Genomic DNA, 24,728 nt, shown 5'->3' with positions numbered 1-24,728 from the left:
CTGTTTTTTTTCCTCATTTTTTTTCTTCCATGAAAAGATAATTTTCTTAATGGTGATTCTTTGATGACAAGAACATGCATCCTACAACCTGCAAGTTTTCAATGATGGCATGAGATAAGGATCTAGTGTACCGATGTCGGTGAGAAATCATGTGGCCCAAAGAAGATTGGGTCTAAACTTGTACACACTGAGGTAGGTGAGGAGAGTGACATTTTGTGTGGCAAGGGAAGGGTAGCTTAGGTGGTTCTGGATTTAGAAGCTGTGGAGATAAGCACAGAGAAATGGCATGATCATCGCGGTGCTGTCGACAATGAACATCATGAACTGGTAAAATTGGCGTCGACAGGCTTAAAACGCAGGCATGCATCATGACCAGTTACTACAGATTTATCATAGTCCATGGAAATTTCAGCATGGAACAATTCAGTGTTTATTTCTTCATCAAAAAGTATTAAAAAAGATATTTAGATTTTGAAGAAATAAACAATATATAAAGGATACTTAATGGAACAAAATGTATTTTAAGGGGAAGCTTTACATGAGATTTTCTACAACATAGAATCTGGAGGAATGTGTTTTAGGGACCTTTAACACTTCTGTGAGAAAAAATTGGGGGGCCTTGATGAGCTTTTATCTGTGGTTTGTGATGGACTGCCTTCATCAGCAATTTCTGAAGGACAACTTTTAAGCTGTTGAATTTTATCTGACACTTATTACCAATCTTCACTACCCACCACAATAGATCGGCCAGAAAAATTGCAATGAAATATAAAGGATGGGCGCTTTAAAAATATATCCTTGACATCCATCAAGATTCGTCAACATTTGATATCCTCCCGGGACTTCAACATCTTTGATTCTTTCTTGGCTATTTCCTCTTTTCCTTTCAAGTGTAGTCCTTGTCAAGGCAAGCCTTTCCTCTTTAATTGTTTTTCAAGCAAGTTTAAGAGAAAGCGATTGTAGCATGTTCCATTATGTAAATCTTTGACCACTTTTTCATTAATGAGAATGATGATGTCGATAGGATCTTTTTATAATTGGAGACTTCAAACTGGTTAATCACAAGAAGAAAAACATTACCAACCACAAATATGGTGTGTACTCTGATCCTCTTAAATCATGAACAGAATGGCCACATAATATCCTTCTTCTCTTCATAAATAATCTACTTTCTGCTGATCTTATTAAGGATTCTGTCAGACTCCAATGCAGAACAAAAATTGTCAAATAATATCTTTTGCACATATTTTGCATTAGAGATTTCATGAAGCATCCCGAGGTTCAGTATAAATTGCATGACTGTAAATATCAAAATCTGTTTTGAGTTCTAGTCAAGCAGTAAAAGAGTGGAGTTTCTGAAGCATGGAGAAGCACAGATTAACAAGCTAAAAAAAATATTGTCTACTTTGGCTGGACACAAAGATAATTAGAGATCAACATTTATCTGTTAGCTTCTTAAAAGATCAAACGAAATTAAACTGAATTGAAATACTAAAAATATATTGTCTACTTTGGCTGGACACAACACATCTTTCTTTCAACTTGGTCTATCCAGCGTCAGAATAGTCTGTGTGAACAAAAAAAACTACACTGGCGAAAGCTAAACTTCTTGTACTCCTACACCTGATGTTAAAAAGGCCTTGTATAGTTGTATCTGTCCCACATTCATGTTTCCCCAAAACTGCAAGAAATGGCTCTCTTTTTAGCCTTCATCTAGATTGTCCTCCGTGCGACTTTCCAAGAATCAAAATCCGAAGAACCCAAGCTCAGTTGCTCTCTCCTTTTCAAACATCTCAAAATATGGATATATGATAGTCACAGAAAGTAGTATCCCCGTTCCAGAACCAATTGCTCCCATGAAATCTGCAAGAACCGTCAAGGCACCAATGCACATGCCCCCAAATGCTGCAGCAGTTGGAATGTAGCGGTTCAACTCCTTCTGTAGATTGGACTCCCTATGACCAGGCATCACCATTTGTTGTTCCTAAAACAAAACAATAAAAGTTAAAATAAAATGTCATTGTCAAATGATCAGCATAGATAAGGTGAAAATTTCCAAATAAAAGAGTAGAAGTTAAGAAAACACCTATGCAGTAATAGATTTTCAGGTGAACAAGAATTACTTTGTGACTCATAAACTGGTTCTTGTATGATGCAACTAGGGGGAATAAAGAGCATAATTGTTCTATTTATCCTCACGACATGATCTGGACTATGGGGCTATGTACTGGTCATGGACCTTATCTAGCTTCAAGAATGAATTCACAGTGAGACCATAAGAGTTTTGTATGAATGCACCGAACAGGTCAGAATTGCATATGCAAGGTATAAAATTATAATTATAGGATTGAACCTGCTGTCTCATTACATGCTTATGAAGAGAAAAAAAGAAAGACCACTTGTGAGCCAAAGGTCTATTGCAAGACCCACACAGACCACCACCAAACTATGAACAGATAAGCAAGTTTAAGGGCTCAAGGAGGAAGCACGAGATTCCAGCCTTGTTATGAGCATGTCTATGGTGAACTTGAGGTGCAAGGCATGCCCGTCTACAACCCAAGTTCCTTGCCTACCACAAGAGAATGTAACTCATCCAGGTACTCCAGATGCGTATCTTATGAGCACCTCAGAAAGGTGCCTAGGCCAAAAAAGCACGCCTTCAAGACTGTTCATGTGGTTTGCATGCGTATGTGTCTCTATATGAGTGTGTTTTAAGTGAGTGTATTTAGTGTGTATGTGTGTGTGGAAGGAGGGGGGGGGGGGGGGGGGGGGGGGGAGGAACAATAAATTATTACTTTTTTGCATTGTATTTCTATTATTTTTGACATCAAATATATTTACTTGATGAATTTATTACTTATATGAGTGAGAATAGACAATAAATGTTAAATATTTGATAAAATATCTAACAATTCTAAAAATAACAATACTCAAATTGAAGATCCCCACCATTGAGTTTGATCTACACCTTCAAAAATTGGTGGACATTAAAAAATCATATATTTTTAGGGATCTTTAACATACATATCAAGTAAAAATAAAAATAGCATTAATTGCATTAATGGGCTAAAATCGATCCAGTAGGATCACCCTACTAGATGTGGACCACTATAGCAACTATAGGTAGGTCTAGGCAAAATCTAGGAGCGAGATCTGCTATATTGTAAAGCTAAGTTGCATGTCAAACTTCTAAAGACCCTAACTTGCTCATATGATATCTGAACGATATGCTCTTTTTTCTAAATCATAAAACTCTTCAAGATCTACAATATGACGTTAAAGATATTGGAATAGCTAGTATTCAAGTGCCAAATTCCATCATTTGGGCCTTGAAACAGGTCAGTCAAAGTGAAAAATTTTCATTATGGGAGAAACTTTATCCAAACATATCTCTCAATCCAGAAAGAATTAATTAAGGTAGCTAAAGACAAAATTGATGTGGAAGTTGATATAGGATTTTAGATTTTCTATGGTCATTTCCATTAATCATGTCTATTTTGGAAAAGTTGTAATCTCTTTTAACTGAAAAAGGAATTCAACCTGGACTATTAAAGGGCAGATCTCACTAGTATAAATAAAGATTTTGTAGTTTAATTTTATCATCACTGGTGAAAAAAAGGAACCTAGACCCTACTTTGCCTATTTTCCTATTATATAATATGCTTTTAAGAGATTTGAGAGCGAATTCCTTCTTTTTCCCGAATCAGATCAAAAATATATTATAGACCATATTAATTGATGGCCCACTTCATTAATCATGATTTCATTAATGCATTTTGATGACCAAATCATAGCAAAATGTGGTACCATGCTATTAAAATCGTTCATTGTTCTTAGGTTAAAGGCTACAAAGCACATGAATTTTGATTTCTAGGCATTTTTTCATAATATAGATCATTTTAAGGGTGCACTTTGTTGGAAATCAAGAGGATTCACACTCACAAATTATTCTATGGAAGAAAAGTGGAGAGGATTTTAGGCACACATGAATAACTTGTATTCCACTTATTTTTAAAACAACTAGAGTACATGGATATTTATAGGCATCATTAGATTGTCTTTTAACCTTCCTAATTGAATTGGTCATTACACCATTCATAACCCCAAATAAATCTCAAATAACTTTCTCTAAATAAATCCCTTATAACTCCATGTAACTCCCACATGACTAAAAACTCAAAAGACATGTAACTCCCACATGACTAAAACCCAAAAGACATGTAACTCCTCACCATACTAATATGCAATTACAAAATAAAACCATAAGTTACTAATATTAAAAAACAACTTTAATAACCAACACCCTCCCTTAAACTTGGTTTTGCAACTCCAAACAAACTCCTTAACTTGCAAAATGTTTCACTCTTGAGGGGCTTAGTGAAAATATCGGCAATTTGATCTTGAGACTTCATGTACTTGAGCTTCACTTCCTTCTTAGCCATACATTCTCTAACGAAATGATACTTTGTATCGATATGCTTGCTTCGCTCATGAAACACCGGATTCTTGGCTAATGCTATTGCTGATTTGTTGTCCACAAAAATCTCCGTTGGTTCTTCTTGTAACATATGAAGCTCCTTCAACAAATACCTTAGCCAAATAGCTTGACAAACACAACTTGAGATGGCAACATACTCCGCTTCACAAGTAGAAAGTGTCACAATAGGTTGCTTTTTTGAAGACCATGTAAAAGCCGCACTTCCCATAAAGAAAACATATCCCGTCGTACTTTTTCTTTCATCCACATCTCCGGCCCAATCACTATCACTATATCCAACAAGTGTGAAGTTATCAACAAATGAATAGAATAGGCCATAATTAAGGGTACCTTTGATGTAGCGGAGAATTCTCTTGGCCACCTTCAAATGGGATGAAGTAGGAGCTTCCATATACCGACTAACAAGTCCAACCCCAAATAGAATATCCAGCCTTGTGCAAGTTAAATATCTTAAACTTCCAACAAGACTTTTGAAGAATGTAGGATCTACCTTTTCTCCATCTTCATATCTTGATAATTTGACTCCACATTCCACAGGGGTGCTCACCGGATTGCTATCATCCATCTTGAACTTTTTGAGAACTTCTTTAGCATAACCTTCTTGAGAGATGAACATTCCATCTTCCATTTGCTTCACTTCAATGCCAAGGTAGTAAGCCATAAGGCCAATGTCCGTCATCTCAAACTCTTGAGACATAGCTTGCTTGAATTCTTCAAACATAATAGAATTGTTGCCGGTAAAAATCAAGTCATCTACATACAAGCAAACCACAAATATATCTCCATTATCATTGACCTTTGTGTAAAGGGCATGCTCATAAGGACATTTGGTGCACTTGTTGTCTTGGAAATACTTGTCAATTTTGGTATTCCAAGCTCTTGGTGCTTGCTTCAAGCCATACAAGGCTTTTTTTAATTTCAAAACTTTGTCTTCTTGCCCTTTCACAATATATCCCAAAGGTTGTTTCACATAAACCTCTTCTTCAAGAAGACCATTCAAAAAAGCGGACTTCACATCCATTTGATGGATTCTCCAATTATTTTGTGCCGCCAAAGAAATAATTAATCTAATAGTTTCCAAACGAGCAACGGGTGCAAATACCTCATCATAGTCGATCCCAGGCCTTTGGTTGTATCTCTTGACAACAAGTCTTGCCTTGTGCCTCTCGACTTCTCCTCTTGAATTCTTCTTTGCCTTGTACACCCATTTAACTCCGATTGCCTTTTGCCCTTCCGGAAGAGTAGTAAGCTCCCAAGTTCCATTCTTCTCTATGGCTTTGATTTCTTCATTCATAGCATCTCTCCACTTCTTGTCTTGAGTTGCTTCTTCAAAGCTTAGAGGTTCACTACCGGCAAAAAGACAAAAAAGTGTTAAATCACTTAATCTTTCCGTTACCTCATCCGTGGCATCATATATGTCTTAAAGACTCCTTGTGCCTCTTGGTCCTTCACTTGAGCTTGCCTCACTTGATGATGGAGATGATTGCACTTGAGCAGATGATGGAGGTGTTGAAGGTGGAGAAGGGGGCTCCGCCTCTTCAAAGAAAGGAAAAAAGTCATACTCTTCTTTTGGAGAATTCCAATTCCATGAACTTGCTTCATCAAATTCAACATCTCTACTAGTGATGATCTTGTGACTTCTTGGATTGTACAACTTGTAGCCCTTGGATCTTGCATCATAACCGATGAAGACCAATTTTTCACTCTTGACATCTAGCTTGGAGCGCTTTTCATCCGGCACATGTGCATAGGCTATGCTTCCAAAAACACGCAAATGATAGACACTTGGTCTTCTTCCACTCCATGCTTCTTGTGGTGTTTGATTTGGCACACTTTTAGTAGGACACCGGTTGGATAAGTACACTGCACAATTAACGGCTTCGGCCCAAAAATCTTTAGGCATATTCTTGCTTTTTAACATACTCCGAACCATATTAAGGATGGTTCTATTTTTTCTCTCCGCAACCCCATTTTGTTGCGGGGATCTTGGAACCGTTAAAGGTTGGTGAATTCCATTTTCTTCACAAAAATTTTTGAAAGCATTTGATGTGAACTCACCTCCTCTATCGGATCGTATAGCCTTTATATCAAAACCACTTTGTTTCTCAACAAGTGCCTTGAATTTTTTAAATGCTTCAAACACCTCCGATTTTTCTTTAAGAAAATACACCCAAGTCTTCCGGCTAAAGTCATCAATAAATAAAAGAAAGTACTTGTTCTTACCAAAAGATGGTGGATTGAATGGACCACAAACATCTGAATGAACAAGTTGTAGTGGTTCCCTTGCTCTTGTGCTGGCTTCTTTTGGAAAGCTTTTTCTTGATTGCTTGCCAAAGAGACATCCTTCACAAAGTTGATTTGGGTGGTCAATAAAGGGCAACCCATTCACCATATCCTTCTTGGCCAATAATTCTAGCCCATCAAAATTCAAGTGCCCAAGCCTCAAGTGCCAAAGCCAATTTGGATCTTCAACACAAGCTTTCAAGCATTTAGCAACATCGGTTTGAAGGTTGAGCAAAAACATGCGGTTTCTTGTCATTTTAACTTTGGCCACCAAACTTCCCTTTTGATCTCTTATCGAAAGACTAAGATCTTTCATTTGAATATCATAGCCTTTCTCTAAGAGTTGTCCTAAGCTCAAAATATTATTTTTTATGCTTGGGACATAGAAAACATTAGCAATAAATTGATGATCACCATTTTTCAAGCGAATCAAAATTGTACCTTTCCCCTTGATCGATACTTTGGAAGAATCTCCAAAAATCACATTACCACTTGCAGTTTCATCCAACTCCACAAATTTGCTTTTGTCACCGCACATGTGGTTGCTAGCCGCATTGTCAAGATACCATAAATCATGATCTCCATTTTCTTCTCCTTTGCATGCCAACAACAAAGTTTGCTCCGTCTCTTCATTTTCAGCATAGTTAGCTTCTTCTTCGATATTTTGAGAAGAACTTCTACACTCCGAAGCAAAATGACCATATTTTTGACAATTATAGCAACGAATTCGAGATTTATCATACCTCCCTCCATTTGATCTCGAATTGTTTCCTCTTCCACGTCCTCTTGATTGATACCATTCTTGCTTCTTTTCTTCTTTGTTGGATGATCCACAACCACCTCTTCCTCTACCACGTCCATTTCCACGTCCACGACCTCTTTCGCCTTTCCAACTACGATCTTCTTTTTCTTTCAAAGAGACTTTTGTTTGTAACATTTGCTCTAAAGTCTCTTGCTTCTTGACAACCTTCTCTTCATGAGCTTGTAGTGACCCCATGAGTTGATCGATTGTCATGGAGTCTAGATCTTTGGACTCTTCAATGGCTACAACAATAAAATTGAACTTGGGATCCAGTGAACGAAGGATTTTTTCAATAACCCTTGTATCACTCACATTTTCGCCGTACCTCCTTAGTTGATTTACGACGGTCAACACCCTTGAAGAGTAATCCGAGATTGATTCGGATTCTTTCATATGTAAGGCTTCAAATTCACCACGCAAAGATTGAAGACGAATCTTCTTGACTTTGTCAACTCCTTGATAGGAGTTTTGGAGAATCTCCCAAGTTTGCTTCGAAGAAGTTGCATTAGCAACTCGTTGTAGCATGCCATCATCCAAACATTGATGGATGATCATGATGGCCTTCCGATCCTTCTTTCTTGTGGCTTGTAAGGACTCCTTTTGAGCTGGAGTCAAGGAATCTTCACTCTCCGATTCCGTGTAGCCTTTGTCAACGATCTCCCACAAATCTTGAGATCCCAAGATTGCCTTCATACGGATACACCAATTTTCATAGTTATCCTTGGTGAACCGCGGCATAAGAAACGGAAGCATTCCATTTGCCATCACTCTTTCTCACAAGAAAAGTCTTGGCTCTGATACCAATTTGTTGGAAATCAAGAGGATTCACACTCACAAATTATTCTATGGAAGAAAAGTGGAGAGGATTTTAGGCACACATGAATAACTTGTATTCCACTTATTTTTAAAACAACTAGAGTACATGGATATTTATAGGCATCATTAGATTGTCTTTTAACCTTCCTAATTGAATTGGTCATTACACCATTCATAACCCCAAATAAATCTCAAATAACTTTCTCTAAATAAATCCCTTATAACTCCATGTAACTCCCACATGACTAAAAACTCAAAAGACATGTAACTCCCACATGACTAAAACCCAAAAGACATGTAACTCCTCACCATACTAATATGCAATTACAAAATAAAACCATAAGTTACTAATATTAAAAAACAAGTTTAATAACCATAAGTTTAATAACCTGGCTCTGATACCAAATGTCACGCCCCCGCCTCTGCGAGGCACGTGAGGCACCCAGTGCCCACGTGGGGGCCACATGAGGGGGGAACACGGGGCTCCCCTGCTAGATATTGTCCGGTTCTGGGGCTTCACACAAGCGTCCTTCACCCCTCCCCGGTTTTGTTTTCCACCCAAAACGCGTCTGCAGGATTAGGAGACACCCGCCTCATATGCCCAAGCTCTGGAACGAGTCTTTCCGATGTGGGACTATTGGGCCTCACACCGTCTAAAATGTTTTTATATATGTATATGAACACACACAGATACATATGTATATATACATATATATACATATATACATATATATATACATATATATATATATATGTATATATATATTGCACCATACTTTGCTAAGGTTCTCCTCACTTAGAGCCTTGTACCTAGATCTGAGATATCTTAATGTTTTGCACCTTGTGCATCTAAGTTGTCAAGCTGCCTCTTGAATATTGATATGATGGTTCCCAACCACCCGTGTTGAGTAGTCTACTCTGAGGTCTTGCACAGGTAGTGCATACCAGGACTAGAGCAAGAAATCCAGTCGATAATAAAGGCATTCAGGCATCTCAACTAGGAGCTTCAAGACAAGTTTTATGATCATTTCAAGCTTAATGCCAACATGGCAGATTATCAGGACCCCAAGGTGGAGTTTGGTGTTTATAGCGTGTTTTGAAACTAGTGCAAGCTCTTACTGCTCTTTAACAAACAAGGTAGGTGCCGTACTACTCTTCAAAATTAAGCTTAGAGTACACACCTTAAAGCAAGATAGTTATCATAGAAAAGAACAAAGACTCCCAAACACTTGCATTGCTTGGGTCTTGGATTCCCTAACTTAGAACTTGAATGGCTACAAATGAGAAAATCTTTACCTAGTATAGACTTGCTAACTACACAAAGACATTAGGACATAGTAGAAAGCTTTCATCAGTTAGACCACAGATCTCTAGAAACTTCTAAACTGTTCTATATTTCTGTTATATTAACCTTATAAATGAGGAGTCTGAAGTATCTAAAATCCCCAACAAAACCTCTGCCCATCTAATAACATACAGTCACAAGTTGTAGTGAATGAAAGATGAAGCAAGTCAACCCAGATATAAAACAACACCCTTTTTTTGAGTTGGCAGATGTAGCTAACGCTATGAAAATCTTATGATATGCCCTGAAGAATTAGTAAAAAGAAAGACCAATACAGTTTAACAATTTCAGAAGACATAAGTGTTCTGAAAACAGTATTTTTTGCAAAAATAATAATAAAAAAAAAGAAGACAAAAACTGAACATTTGTCATTACATTAGGCATGACCGTATCCATACACTTTTTATAAAGAAAAATTAACACAAATATAAATGACAAAAGAGATAAGATGAACCTTGAGCTGTTTAGCCACATCTCATGCTGATGATCCAGAAACCTCTATCCACGTCTTTGAGAAAAGCGCACAAGATAACAGCATATAAACTATATAGAAGAGAGCATGGAATGGATTGGCAGCCATATCTGCCAGGCTATAGAGCACAATTTTCAGTCAAGAAGGTAATAATTAGTGAAGGATTAAAAAAAAATGACCAACAAATGATGATGAATACAGAATAGTTTAGTGAAAGTAAGCTAACAAGACCTAATCAAACAAGAGCTTAGGTCGGTAAAGCTAACAAGACCTAATCAAACAAGAGCTTAGGTCGGTACACCAACATGAACAGAAATAACACTGGAATAATAGACAAACTGCATAATCACCTTGATGGTGCTGTCACGTAGTAAGCAAGACCACCTACAGGGATGGATTGACCTCCTGAATATTCTGATTGCTGCCACTTTCCCAGCAGATTTACAAAAAAAATTCCACTGTACCTCCTGTACAGCAACTGCAGTGAAAAGAGTTAAAACCTTTTGGAGGTAAAGAAAATTTGAAAGTGCCATATCTCATACCTGGGAAATGAAGTAAAGATTGGAAACAAGTGCCGATTGTAAGATGATGGGCATGTTAGAGGTGTAAAATAGCTTGATAGGGTAGGAGCCCTGTTGGACCCGGGCATTCTTCGATCTCACAGGTAGAACAACACGAAAACCTTGGAAAAAGCTTACAATAAGAAAGACCAAAACTGTAGCAAGCAGGTTTGTCACATTTGGAAGATTCTGACGGTAGAAAGCCTCATGAAGAGATCGGACCTTGTCTGTTCAAGTTATCAATAAATGGAACAAAGCAATAACAGCACCTTCAAATTCAGCACCTCTTCCACTGTTAATAGTAGTGGGGCTGAATGCCTTCCAGATAATGTTTTCACTACAAAGACAATGTGAATTGGTTTATCAACATCTAAGCTTGTGTATTAATTTAAGGCAAAAAATAGAGATAGAAAAAGCAATTAACTCACCAGATGTTGGTTGCTATAAATAAAGAAATACCAGATCCAAGACCATATCCTTTCTGAAGAAGTCATCTAAGCAAATGACAATGATGCCAGCAAAGCAAAGTTGTAGGATTATGAGTATAGCATTTCCTGCACCAAGTTGACTGACACTGCCATACATCCCAGAGAGAACATATGCAACTGCCTCACCAACGGCGATTAAGATGCCCAGTAATTTCCGTGCGCCATTTCTGTGAAAACGACAATATATAAATACCATCCTTTGGGGAGGAGGAAGACATTTATTGCTCTAGAGTAAATTTAACAACCCTTTACACAATAATGAATGCAGAAGGCATGCATTCGTGGCTAATCTCGGTCTCCTGTATTTTAGGTCCCTTTTCAAGCAAAGGTAGGACAATTAATGGTGAAAAGACATGGAACAGCATATCTCCACCAAACAACATGCCAGATTGCTGGTCTAATCCTAATGGGAATCAAAGCGATGACCACATCATCTATGTTCCCTCTTGTTATCTAATGAACATCACATTTATACAAGGTTTTAAGTAACAGTGGCATGGCGGGGCATCCCACCATCCCGAGTTTGAGACAAGACGAGTTGGGAAATGGATTTGAGATGGTATGGGATATCTCCCATCTTTATTATTATTATACAAGACTTCCCAATCCATGGAAAAATCAAGACAGCCCTGTCCCATGGTACTTAAAACCTTGCCTTTGTATAAGCCTTGTGCCCGTCCTTCCTCAAAGATCTGAATATAAGATGCAATAATCCACACTAACTTGTCAATACATAATCTTAATAACATATTCTTCTACAATAGAGTTGTTTTACCACCTCTTCAGCAACACATGTAAAGGACTGGAAGTAAAACATCGAATACAAATACTTGATTTCCATAAGGTCAAATCATGATTCCTCAACTATACACCAAATATTCTTTGAACCTGAAGCTTGCATAAACATAATTTTATTCATATATGTTGATAAACTTCCATAAAAACAATAACATGATAAGAAAGTATTTATCAAGCCATCTCATATGACCATCAACTATTCAAAAATGAATCCGGATACTAATATGAGATTCAATGACATTTTCATAATTGAAGAGCAGCACATCTCATGTTTATATAGGTATACTAGGAAAAGTTGGTATTTGTGTAGCTTTCAGCTTGCCATATTACTTAAGTTGTCCATGTGTTAACACTCCATATTATACGTCCTTGTACATAAATGCAGGATGTCTCTATATAGCTCACATTACAGTCTACATAGCATGAGCAGAAAAATTAAAAATTAGTTATCAGTTTTTTTGTCATAAGGGAAAAGGATCATGATAGCAGAATACCGCAATATTGAAAACATACTATGCAAGCAACATTCATCCCTCATTGCAAAAGCATGTAAAATAAATGGAAAGACATCAACCTTCACACAAGAAAAAAGTTACACAGGATAGTAAATAATTTTCTTCAAAGGCATCATCTTTTATACAAGTAAAAAGTTTTCGAGGATAGTGAATAATCTTCCTCAAATGATGTTAACCCAGCATCATTAAGTGTGTGTTCCAGTTTGAGCAAGCAGTACTTACAGTAGAACACGATCCTCTCTTACGCTGTTGTCAACTTCAATAATCTTTGATCCTGTCAACAGTTGCATCACCAATCCTGAAGTAACAATAGGAGTAATTCCCAGCTCCATAACTGTCCCCCTATTCGATGCAAGGATAACACGCATCCAGTAGAAGGGGTCGGCACCTGTTGTTGAGTGAATGCCATAAAGTGGCAGCTGACTGCAGACCAGAAAGATGAAAAGAGATATTACAGTGTAGATCACTTTCTCCCGAAATGGAATTCTCCGATCAGCATTCTGTACCTCGGGCAAAATCACCAAAAATGGTCTGACAAGATGCAGCACTCTGAACCCTCCCGTCATTTTCCTGCTTCCAGATCAGAGTAGCCAACTATTTAATTCACCACTCTTTGAATTTAGATAAATTTTGCATTCATCATTTAACAAGGGGTAGAGGAATTAGCCTTAAAACAGATTAGAATCCACATTCTCATTTTTCATTTGATATGAATTCGGATACCTATATTAAATGAATGCTGTAATTTGTGTCTATATTTATTTTAAACAGATGGAGACATGAACCAGAAATAAACAATACGGATATAAATTGGGTAGTTGAACTTTACAGGTAAAATATTGTTTCACTTTATGTTTTCTTATTTCCGAAAAAAGTATACAAGCTTTCCAATAAAAAGCAGCATCTATTTAATTACATGACTCTTGTAGTGATCCCGATAATTTTGCTTAAATACACATTTTGAGTTAAAAAGTTGACTGTCAAGGATGCAATCCACCAAATTAAAGATGTCCCGTATGGAAAGAAAATTAACTTGAAAATATGTTGATGCTATAACCTCTTTCATTTGGGAGTTTAGAAGAGTTGCATGAGAACACATACGGTTGAAAATGGATTTGGAAGTTTACATAGATATTGGGTATCTGTCTAATGTCCCTATCCTATTTTCTTTGATGGATCCAACTATGAATACAGATTTAGTTGGATGCTAAAATTTGCATGTGTATCCAGATAATTTCAGATATGAAAACTGATCCAGAAGGGTACCATTCAATCCTTCACCCCTCGATGAACTGCAATAAAGTTCCATTCAGCAGAATTTCATGGTTTGAAATTGTTTTGTACCTACGAGAACGAAAATTGCAATGTTGCATTGGTATAACTTGAACTTTCTACGAACCCCATTCCATAAACTCATCTATTTCATATTAAGATGGCATATAATTCCGATCTAGAAGCACCTCAACACTACATGATGAAGAGATATAATCAAAAGGAAGAAATTTGATTGAAAGAAGAAGAGAAACAGCAAGATTTCTCAAGCAGAAGACAAGCACGGGAAACACATTTTTCCACAAAACCACGAGGAATCAAGAACCGGACCAATTCAGATCTAGGGCTACCCCGCGAAGCTATCAGACCGCGGATTTAAGATAAAATATAAGAAGAATCAATCAAAATATTCCATGCACAAAAAAAAAAAAAAAAACTTTTTTTAACGTCAAAATTCGACTTTTTGTTTGGAAAAGGCTGTCATACCTCCAGATACGATTAGATCCGAAGATCGAATAGCAGGAGAGGATCCCGCGAAGAACCTTAGCGGAACCGAGAGCGAATTCTTCCCTCTCTCCACTTCCTTGGCCTCAAAGGGTTCGAAATGAGAGAATGCGAAGAGGGGGAGGGAGTCGAGATGGACCCGGCCGGCTCGCGCTTTCCGGTGTCTTCCACGACGCTTCAGCCAGTAAATAAGAAACACGTGGCTCAAAGTAGCCAGCCAATCTCGTCGGACTATGATAACCCGGTGAATCCGGTGGCCCATCCAGTCTCATACTTTATGCGTGCCCGTTGGGTTGGACTGCCCGGCCAGTTTAGGAGAAGATGAGATAAACAAACGTTGTTGTTGTTGTTTCCTTTTCTTTTTTTCTTTTTTTTTTTCATCAGCACTGCCATACAAATCGAAGGACAAAATACTAGAGGTAAAAAAAACAGATACAGAGCAGATCCATAGAATATCTCTAGAATAAACAAACGTTTTTAGAATGTAAGAATAACCATGCAATGCGTTAGTAACTCTACTCACTCTAGATATGCTGAGACTAGGCTTGAGCTTATGGGGCTGTTCACTGCTAATCTAGGATAGCCAGACCTTAACTCATAGGATTTTCTGATATTTTCTGATCTTGTTTTCTCAAATTAAAAATGATTTATTGATTATTTTCATTCAACTTAAATAATAATAGATAAGGTAGCATTGAAATGTTCCAAATCGCCATCTACTGTGACAACAATAGTCGAGTTAACATTAGGTTGGGAGTTGGGGATATGTTTTGATGCCCTAGGTAATGTTGCTGTTTTCTAGGGTAACATCCCCAACCAAAGAAAAAAAAAAGCTTATGGATATGTTTGGTTATCATAAGTGGGTAGCAAAAATTATCTCAGAAATTCTATAAATGTCTTAATTGTTGCATGTTCTTCACAAAAGAAGTGCATATAGTTAAAAGGTACAATAAATTGAGAAGATTTCAATACAAATTGAGAATGCTTCCCTCTCTTTCTCTCATAGATAGGCAGAAGAAATTACCTCCATCAAGAAAACAGAAAACTATCGTCCAGACCTTTTTAATGCCAGCAATAGAACATGGAGAATCAAGCCTTGTGACTTTGTAATCATGGATTATGAATTTTTAGGGCATAATATTTTTTTCTCTTTAAAGAAAAAAAAAAGAAGAGTAATTTCTTTCCAAGTAGAATTACGAAGATGGTCGTTTCTAGAACTTTGTGGAGCTTGCATATGGGGAAGGAGAGGGTAGAAGGAAAGCTACCAGAGTAAGATGAAGATGCATGAAACAAATTGTTTTGGTTGCCCAATTGAAAAGAAAAATATTTTATTTATATCAATAGTACATAGCTATCTTTGCATTAGATGATCACATGGTGTGCCATCAAGCATAGAAAACAATGTGCGCCTTCCTAGCTTCCAAACATTATGTTGGACAACGTTTGCCGCCCTCCAAAAAATTACATACAATTTTATGCATAACCATTTCCAATCTTTTTACAATAATAAAATTTTAAAAATAAAATATTTTTATTTTGGCTGCTTGAAGATGGAGAACAATAGGTTTTCTATTAAAAAAATTCTTTTCAAATAGGAATAAGAAAATGTAATCTCCTAGAAGTATTATGAAAATTAAGCAAGTGGAAGGAGTCGATAGAAGAGTCATGGAGGCATGGGGTGAAGATGGCGATAAAATTATTTTTCTGTAAATGGTACATTACCTAGTTTATATTGGACGATCCCATGACACGACATCAAGCATGGAAAAGCTAAGCAAAATTTACCAAAAATTCTTTGTGATGCTTACAAAAATTAAACAAAATTTCTATACACAGCTGCAACTAGTTCAGTGACGAAAAACATTATCCTCCAAATAGGTTTTCTTATTTTTCCAGCAAAGAAGTACCATTCTTGGATCACATTTGTGAGGATTAAAGCATTGCTCAAAACGATCACAAATGGTATATTGGAAAGCATTCTCTTTTGGGAAAAAAAAATAAACAGCAAACTCAAACACTTAAGAAATATATATATTATATATTGAAAATAATAACATTGCACAAGGAAGAGGAAGCACTGCCCCTCCCTCCCCAGCCCCAAAAAGGCTAAGACCAGGACAAATTCTTGTCATCAAGCACTCGGAATCTCTTTGAATGCGACTGTAAATAAATTAAATTAAATCTCTGTATATATATATCTCCTATCGCTTTCATTTCATCAAACCTAAACCTAGGTTTGTGAGCTAGCTGAAAAAAGAGGCTTTTTCTCCAATGGCCATCCCGGAAACCCTTTATGAGTGGCGGTACCACCTCCTCACCGCCGCCCTGGGCGTCGCCGCCGCCGTCGGCATACTGCATATCCTCCCCAGTTTCCTAACCATCCTTGGCTTTTTCGCTCCCCTACTGATGTCCACTGCCCTAGTCCTCTGGACCGTTCCGATCATAGCCCGCTACTCGCAGAAGCCGCCAGAAGCCGCCGCCGGCGTGGTAGGCCGCGACATGCTGGACTTCGTGGCCGCCGGCCACGAGGAGCTGCCGCTGCTGATGCCGGAGGAGCTTGCGCCGCCGCCGCTTCTGCTCGACCAAAGGCCGCCGCCACTGATGCCGGTGGAGGAGATTGCGCCGCCGCAGCCCCCGATGAAGGAGACGCCTCCGCCTCCTCCGGTGAAGGAGACGCCGCCACTGCCGCCTCCGGTGAAGGAGATGCCGCCTCCGCCGTCCGATGAGGCGGCGAAGCACCCGGAATCCCTGTAGAAACTTGTTCCGGCTGCACCGCCTGAGCGTTTTAATGTGACCCGGCCCGTCTCCGTGGCGGGATTGGATTAGATATCATCGGCGGAGCACCGGATCCGACAGGCGTCCCTGGGTGTGTCTTCCGGGGTAGTTAAAATAATCTGTGGCCTTTTGGATGTATTTTCTGTACGGAATAGACAGGGTCACAGGGGTTATTCAGAAAAGATTTAAGAAAAAAAATGTTGTAGATCTCAGACATCGGAATACAAGGATATTTTGGCAAATTGGTCTTTTGAGAACTTATCTCTCTCTTTCTTCTTTTTTTTTTTTTTTGGTAAAAGAGATCCAGTCTTCAGGGCATAAACTTTTCATAGGTGCAGCTACAGTAGTAGAGCAGTACTGGTGTGATGTGATTATAGGATGTTCCAAATGTGATGATTCAATTGTGACCTATCTAATAGGGACAACAGGTTGGCATCATAGAATAATAATACTCAAATAAGATGATTTTCCTACAAAATCTTAAATAAGATTGCTTAGAATTTAGTTTTGGTTTTTGAGGTATGCATGGTGAGATATTTGGAGTTGTTTTTAAGCATGTGATGATTTGATTGTCACCTCTCTAACACTTGCAGCAGAGCCAGCACAATTATTTTTGTACAGGAGAGAAGCAATGTTCCAGTAACTAGTCAGGTACAACTTTCTCCCAAGAGAAAATTCTCAATATGATTGCTGAAGCTCTAACTTTGGTTTTTCAGGCATGTATGGTAAGATAGTAGGAGTTGGTTTTTTAAGGCATATGATGATTCCAGTGTCACTTCTCTAGAGATTGTTAGGTTGGTATTAGAAAAGAGCAATGCTTAAATAAGGGATGAATCCCTCTCTATCTCCAAAAAAAGAAGAAAAATCTTAATCTGATTACTCAGGCTATAAAGTTAATATTTTTGTATCTAGTGAGATACAGAGAGTTGTTATCTGGACATCGGATGGTGGTTGTCACATCTCTAGTATCCACAACAGGTTGGTATGACAGAGTAGCAATGCTCAATTAAATAAAGCATGGTTCTTGTAGAAAAATCTTAAACATGATTGCTTAGAATGTAATTTTAGTTTTTGAGGCATGTATAGTGCAATATTAGAAGTTGTTCCGCAAGCATGTGATGATTCGATTGTCACTTCTCTAACACTTGCAACAATCAGGTAGTATGAAGAGGGTCAATGCTCCGAAAAGGTACAAGTCTCCTAAGAAAATCTTAAAAATGATTAGTTAAGCTCTAACTTTGGTTTTTCAGGCATTTATGGTAAGATAGTAGGGATTGCTTTTAGGTATATGATGATTCCATTATCACTTTTGTAACACTTGCAAAGAGCAATCTAAGATATATATCTCTTAGAAAAGTTTTAATGTGATTATGTAGGTTCTATATAGAATTCATATTTTATGTGTGGTGAGATACCAAGATTTCTTTTTGAGACATGTAATGATGCTTTCACATCTCTAATTTTCACAACATGTTGGCATAGTAGAATAACAATACTCAAGTAGGTTGGTATGGCAGAATAACCATGCTCGAATAAGCTGTGGCTCTTCCAGAAAAATCTTGAATATGATTACTTAGAAACTAATTTGGGTTTTTGAGGCATATAAAGTGAGATATTAGGAGTTATTTTTGAGCATGCGATGATTCGATCATCACTGTTCCAACACTCATAGCAAAATCAAGCTAGCATGAAAGAGGAGCAATACTTAAGTTTTTTTTGGAAAAAAAATCTCGAATGCGATGTTACTTAACCGCTAACTTTGGTTTTTCAAGCATATATAGGGAGATAGTAGGTGTTGTTTTCAGGCACATGATGATTTCATTCACTTCTCTGATGCTTGCAACATCATCGGGCCGGTACGATAGAAGAGGAATGCTCAAATAAGGTATGACTCTTAGAAAACTCTTAATATGATTGCTTAGGTTCTAAAGCTAATATTTTATGTATTCTGAGATACTAAGATTTGTTTTTCAGACATGTGATGATATAACTATCACTTCTCAAGCATTCACAACATAGTCAGACTGGTGCTGCGCAAATAATTAGGTACAACTCTTACAAACATAATCTTAAATGTGATTACTCAGAATCTAATTTTAATTTTCTAGGCATTTAGAGCAAGGTTATAGGAGTTGTTTTCTAGACGTGCTGATTCTTGGTAGCCATATCTCTAATACTCTCAAAATTATCAGGCTAGCATGACAAAAGAGAAATGTTCAGATAAGGTACAACTCATCCAGAGTATTCTTGAATGTGATTATGTTGAATCTAATTTTTGTTTTTGAGGCAAGGAATGTGAGAAGGTAAGAGTAGCTTTTTTTTAGGCATCTGATGACTTATTTTTTGCTTCTAGAGCATGCAACATGGCAAGGCTAGTACAACAGAAAAGCAATGCTTAGTTGACCACTCGAGGGGAGCTCTCTGAGTTGGTGAGAGGGAGCCGCCTAGAGCACTCCGAGACTTGTTACTTTTTGACTTTTTTTGGATGTATTCATACTAGAAGTATATGAGTCATCCGTTATAGCAGCAAAAAAAAAAAAAAGCAATGCTTAAATGAGGTAAGACTCTTTATAAAAAAAAATAGTAAACTTGACTACTTAGAATCTAACTATGTTTTTTAAGACATGTATGGCAAAATAGCAACAGTTGTTTTTCCTTAAGCATGTGATGATTCAGTTGTCACTACTCTAATACTTGCAGCATAGTCATGATGTTGGTTTGATAAAAGAGAAATGCTCAAATGAGAGACAACTGATCTAGAAAATTCTTAAACATGATTGCTTAGAATCTCATGTTGGTCTCTTTGCAATGTCTTTCGAGAAAGTATAAGAATTTTCTTTTAGACGTGATGATTCAACTATAAATTATCTAACTCTTGCAACTCGATGAGGCTGGTACAATAAAAGAGCTATGCTCAAATAAGGTATGACTCCAACAAAAATATCTTAAATCATGATTACTTGAATCTAACTTTGTTTATTTAAGGCATGTATGGCGAAATAGTAGGAAATGTACTTGGTTATGTCATTACTCGTTATAGAATGACTACTACTTAGTCAAAAGAATTTGCTCATATGATCTGTGGGAGTTGTTTTTCATTACATCATTATTCATGACAGTGTATATTTTTTTGGAAGAAGAAACAGAAAGGAAAAGAAAGGCCATAGTATATAAGATGGTGTTCTTTTCTGGAAGCCAAAACCTCTGATAAGGTCCGAACCCTAGTTCGGATGGTAACATCTCTTACCCTCTCAGTAAAAGATTGGGGTTTGATTCTGGGTGGCCTCGGCCCTTCCCTTTCAACCCCCAATTAACTAATTTCCTCGATTCCATTGAACATAACACTGATGTAGTAGATTTTGATTCCAAGCATGCTGCCAAGCCTTTCTTGAGTTCGAGTTCCAATTATAAAACTAGATAGTGTCAAGTATTAGAGTCCAAGATAACATCTATAAATAGTTACCTATTTTATAATATTTTATTATTTTAGTTCTAGAAAGGTTCCACTGTTAGTATGTTTTATGTAGCAATATGAGAGCCAGAGTTCAACTTTTGTTCATTTCTTCCTAAGCTAGTCTTTCCATAGTTCTAAATTGAATCTATCAAATTTAAAGAAAAAAGTTATGTAGATAAGCAGTCCAAACAAAACTCCGAAGGCCGAAGATATGGTCGTGGCTGTGAACGGAGAGGTGGAGACAATTCTGATGGCTCCAGTAAGAGGGATGAAGGGGTCAGATGGTCAAAATCAAAGAAATTAGAAAGGTAATGATCGAGCTCAATCCAAAAAAAATATTCAGTACCATTATTGCTAGAGATTTGGCTATATTAAAAAGTTTTGTTAATAACAGTATGCTAAATTGATTGAAAGAAAACAAGAGTTAGAAAAATCTGAAAATTTACCTTTTGCTTATAGTGCTATGAAAGAAAATTCTAACAGTGTTTGGTACGAAAAAAGTGGTTATGGCAACCATATGATAGGGAATCAGACCTATTTGTTGATCTACACAAGTCTGTGAAGAGCTCTGTGAAGATAGGTGATGGCTTTGAGAGAGAGATATATAGAAAATGACATAGTTGTTGTAAAAATCTCTAATATTAACGAAATTCATAATGTGCTTTATGTTCCTAGATTGGATTCAAAATTGTCTAGTGCAGGCCAATTTTTGAGTGAAGGATGCTATCTTATTTTTGAACATTCAAAGTGTCTTATTTATGAGAAATAAGTAGAAAGCATCTTTTGCTTAAAGTTTCTGTGGTTAAAAATAATGCTTTCCCATCATTTATTGTGATGAAAGTATTTTTGGAAGATGATTAGTTATGACACTTTATATGTGGATATGTTAGTTTTAAAGGGCTCAATTATCTCTTGCATCAAAAAGATATGGTAGAAGGATTTCCTTTAATCTAACATGATGATATGATTTGTGATGGATGTATGCTAAGGAAGCATCATTAATTGAATGCTTTTCTAAAGAAAATTAATTGGAGGGCTCAAGGTTCACTTGCTTTATTTGTGGATGATTGCAGTTGGATGACTTGGGCTTATTTTTTCAGAAGAAAATCTAAAGTATTTTATGTGTTTTGAAAATTTAAAAATCTTAGTAGAGAATGAAAGTTTCTATGTGATTAAAACTCTTTTAATCAATAAAAGAGGAGAATTTGTATCTAATGAGTTTGAAGAATTTTGTGAAGCTAATAGTACATGCTGACAATTGACAACCAGCTATTCATCTCAATAGAATGATGTAGTAGAGAGCAAAACAAGGAGTTCAGTGAAGATGACAAAAAAAATATACTGAAAGCTAAAGGACTTCATAACAAATTTTGGGCCGAGGCAGCATCTACAGCAGATTATATTTTTTGAACATGTGCCTCACATCATCTTTAGAAGATATTCCCATGTATGAAGCATGGACAAGATGGAAAAAAAGGTAAGCACTTCAAAATCTTTGGTTTTCTTATTTATATTCACTTTTCCTCTTAAAAAAAGATAGAAAGCACTTTATAAGCTAAAGCAAGCATCAAGCACATGGTATGATAGGATTGATGCAGACTTTATTCATAACGGATTTCAACGTGGTAAAAGTGAGTCCCCACTCTACATCAGTTTGAAGGCACAAAAATTTTGATTATTTGTTTACATGTGGATGATTTGAATGATATTCGGAATAACAAAAAAATTGATGAATTTAAGTCTTTTATGATTAATGAGCTTGAGATGACAAATCTTGGGTTGATGAATTATTGGTTTGAATTTGAAGTGAAATAGTGTGATAGTGGATTTTTTTTATTTGTTAGAACAAGTACATACTTATTTGTTTGACAGATTTAAAATGAAAGATTTGTATATCCAGTGCTGTTAGTGCTAAGTTTCTCTCACACCATATAAAAGGACAAACATGGTAGAAAATTTGTTGGCACAAGTTAGATGGTTGGATAGATAAATATCTGGATGTGCCACTGGCATTAAAGTAGCTGGAAAGATGGTGATAGAAGAGATATGAGAGTAGTGTGGATCTAGATGCCTTGACCTTTAAGAACTTACTCCACTGTCATATTACCATTTGAAAGAGATAAATTTTGATAGGAATAGAGATGTAGCCTGGGCTATGACAATAGAGAACTAAGTTAAATTAATACTACTTCGAAGTTAAAGCTACTGATAAGCTAAGATATAATATATTGATTGGATTATTGAAGGTTCCCTTCAGAGTATAAATTCTATTTATTTATGCTAAACATGATAACCACCCATTTTGATAATTACTACCCACATTTGACTTTTACTCTTGGCTATTTCGATAACTGATGCCATTTATTCTCAACTACACTTATTTATTAACACAATTGTTTTGTACCGATCTGATCTACTCTGAAATGTGGTGAATCTTTCAGAACAAAAAGAAATTTAATGAACTTCATCTTCTGGCAAACTAAAAGATGCAACATTGTTAACCTTAATGTTTCCACACAAACAAAGCAAAAGAAGTTGTTAAACTCCATAGTAGTTGCAAGACTTCCTCTGGAGAAGACAGGCTACAAATTCAAATCATTCACCAATTTACTCCATGACTTCCTTAGGTATTTGTTAATCTCAACAGTCACTTGGATTTCCATCTTATAGATGAATTAAACATAAAGGTTAATACTTCCTTTTGCTGAGCATTTTCTACACAACACTAATAAGGGATGAGCCTAAGTTTCTTCACTATCCAACAACTGAAGAAGCCCAATTGGAGTTGGTGACAATCTCTTCTTCCGTATTCTGGAGGAATGTTAGAAATTATTTCAAGGAAAACTGTGAACATCTGCGGTGATGTTAGCCAAGCTTGTAAATGGTTGTAATTAAGTTCTACAACCAACTGTTGTGACCTAAGGTTGGCCCAAATCTTTGTTTGAAGCTTAACCATGTTCATGTTCGTGAAATCTGTCAAGCTTGGCAAAGCATGAAAAACTTAAATCAACCTTTAATTCAAGCCATGAAGGTGGAGATTATACAGTGATAAGGTACCATGACATTATATCATCCATATGTTGTTATTCTAATAGGACAAGTGAAAAAGCTTTGGGGACTATTGTAGCAATTGCATGCACTACTTGAACACAATCAACAAAAATGTAACCGGAGATGCATGCGCAAAGTATCACGATCCAAGTTAGTCATTGACAGTTAAAAATTAAGCTGAATTACGCTGCATGAAAACTGGAAAAACCCTATACGTAGCCGTATACTTAAACTGTAGAATGCTAATACAATTTTTATGCTTCAATCTGGGAGGTGGCATGTGGATTGGAGTTGTTCAATTGCCAAAGCTTCTCCCTAAGTATAAACTATTGCAAAGCATCTAATTTCATAGGCGTCTAACATGTTCATTAATGACAAAACAATGAGTACCATATAGAGTTTTCCTATTCAACCAAACAAAAAGAAGACTTACCATTATTGGATGGTAATGCTTAACCATTTAACTTGTTCAACTTGTTTCAATCTTTTTTATCTATCATTCATTTGATTCGGCGTGTATCTTGTCCGACCCGATCCGATTGCCACTCCTAAATTTATTCGTACATCAAAAGCGAGTAGATTAGAAATAGGGGTGGGTCGATCATGGACAGAAAAAAGTTGTGATGGACTCTCACATGAATGAAGAAAAACTAAAGACTATAGTAAAGGCGAATGGGGCTCCCAGGCTGGGATGTCTGGCAGAATGCTTGGCCTCCTGCACGAGAAGCAACACCCGAAGGGTGAGCTTCTAGTGGTTAGCTTAACGTCAGTAAGTATTCTAGGCTGAAAGGAGGCAAGAATGGAGGCATGGGGACTCCAAAGCAAAATGGATGGTGATCATAAGAATATAATACAATATGTCTATGTGTTTTTTTTTAACTTTCTTTTTTTTTAGAAAGCACTACCGACAACAGCTCTGGCTGAAGAGATGTGGGACATCAGTGGGTGGCCGGGATGGGGAAGAAGCAGTGAAAGCTCGGGCAAATATGGTGCACAAAAGGGTGGTGAAGTGGACTAGAGAAGAAACAAATAAGTAGCAACAATGAATTGAAGAAAGGAATGAATATATCCTCGGCTAGACTAGCTGATGACAGA

At 36.9% G+C, this 24,728-nt stretch overlaps 1 protein-coding gene and 1 pseudogene across 1 annotated transcript; one reads left to right on the top strand and one right to left on the bottom strand.

The window, feature by feature from the left end:
• Positions 1–1,405: 1,405 nt before the first annotated feature.
• Positions 1,406–14,487, bottom strand: LOC103707569 (annotated as a pseudogene).
• A 2,137-nt stretch (positions 14,488–16,624) lies between these two features.
• Positions 16,625–17,107, top strand: LOC103707641 (acrosin-like). The gene has a single exon (XM_008792212.2). It carries the CDS (start codon positions 16,625–16,627, stop codon positions 17,105–17,107), a length of 483 nt encoding a protein of 160 aa, XP_008790434.1.
• Positions 17,108–24,728: the final 7,621 nt, after the last annotated feature.

The sequence above is a fragment of the Phoenix dactylifera genome, chromosome 6 (genome assembly GCF_009389715.1).
Source record: "Phoenix dactylifera cultivar Barhee BC4 chromosome 6, palm_55x_up_171113_PBpolish2nd_filt_p, whole genome shotgun sequence".
In the NCBI taxonomy this organism is placed as follows: Eukaryota; Viridiplantae; Streptophyta; class Magnoliopsida; order Arecales; family Arecaceae; genus Phoenix; species Phoenix dactylifera.
Note: the sequence above shows the minus strand (reverse complement) of the source record. Positions and strands in the feature narration are given on the sequence as shown.

Coding starts and splice junctions, on each gene's coding strand:
- LOC103707641 (XM_008792212.2), top strand. CDS start 16,625: ATGGCCATCCCGGAAACCCTTTATGAGTGGCGGTACCACCTCCTCACC.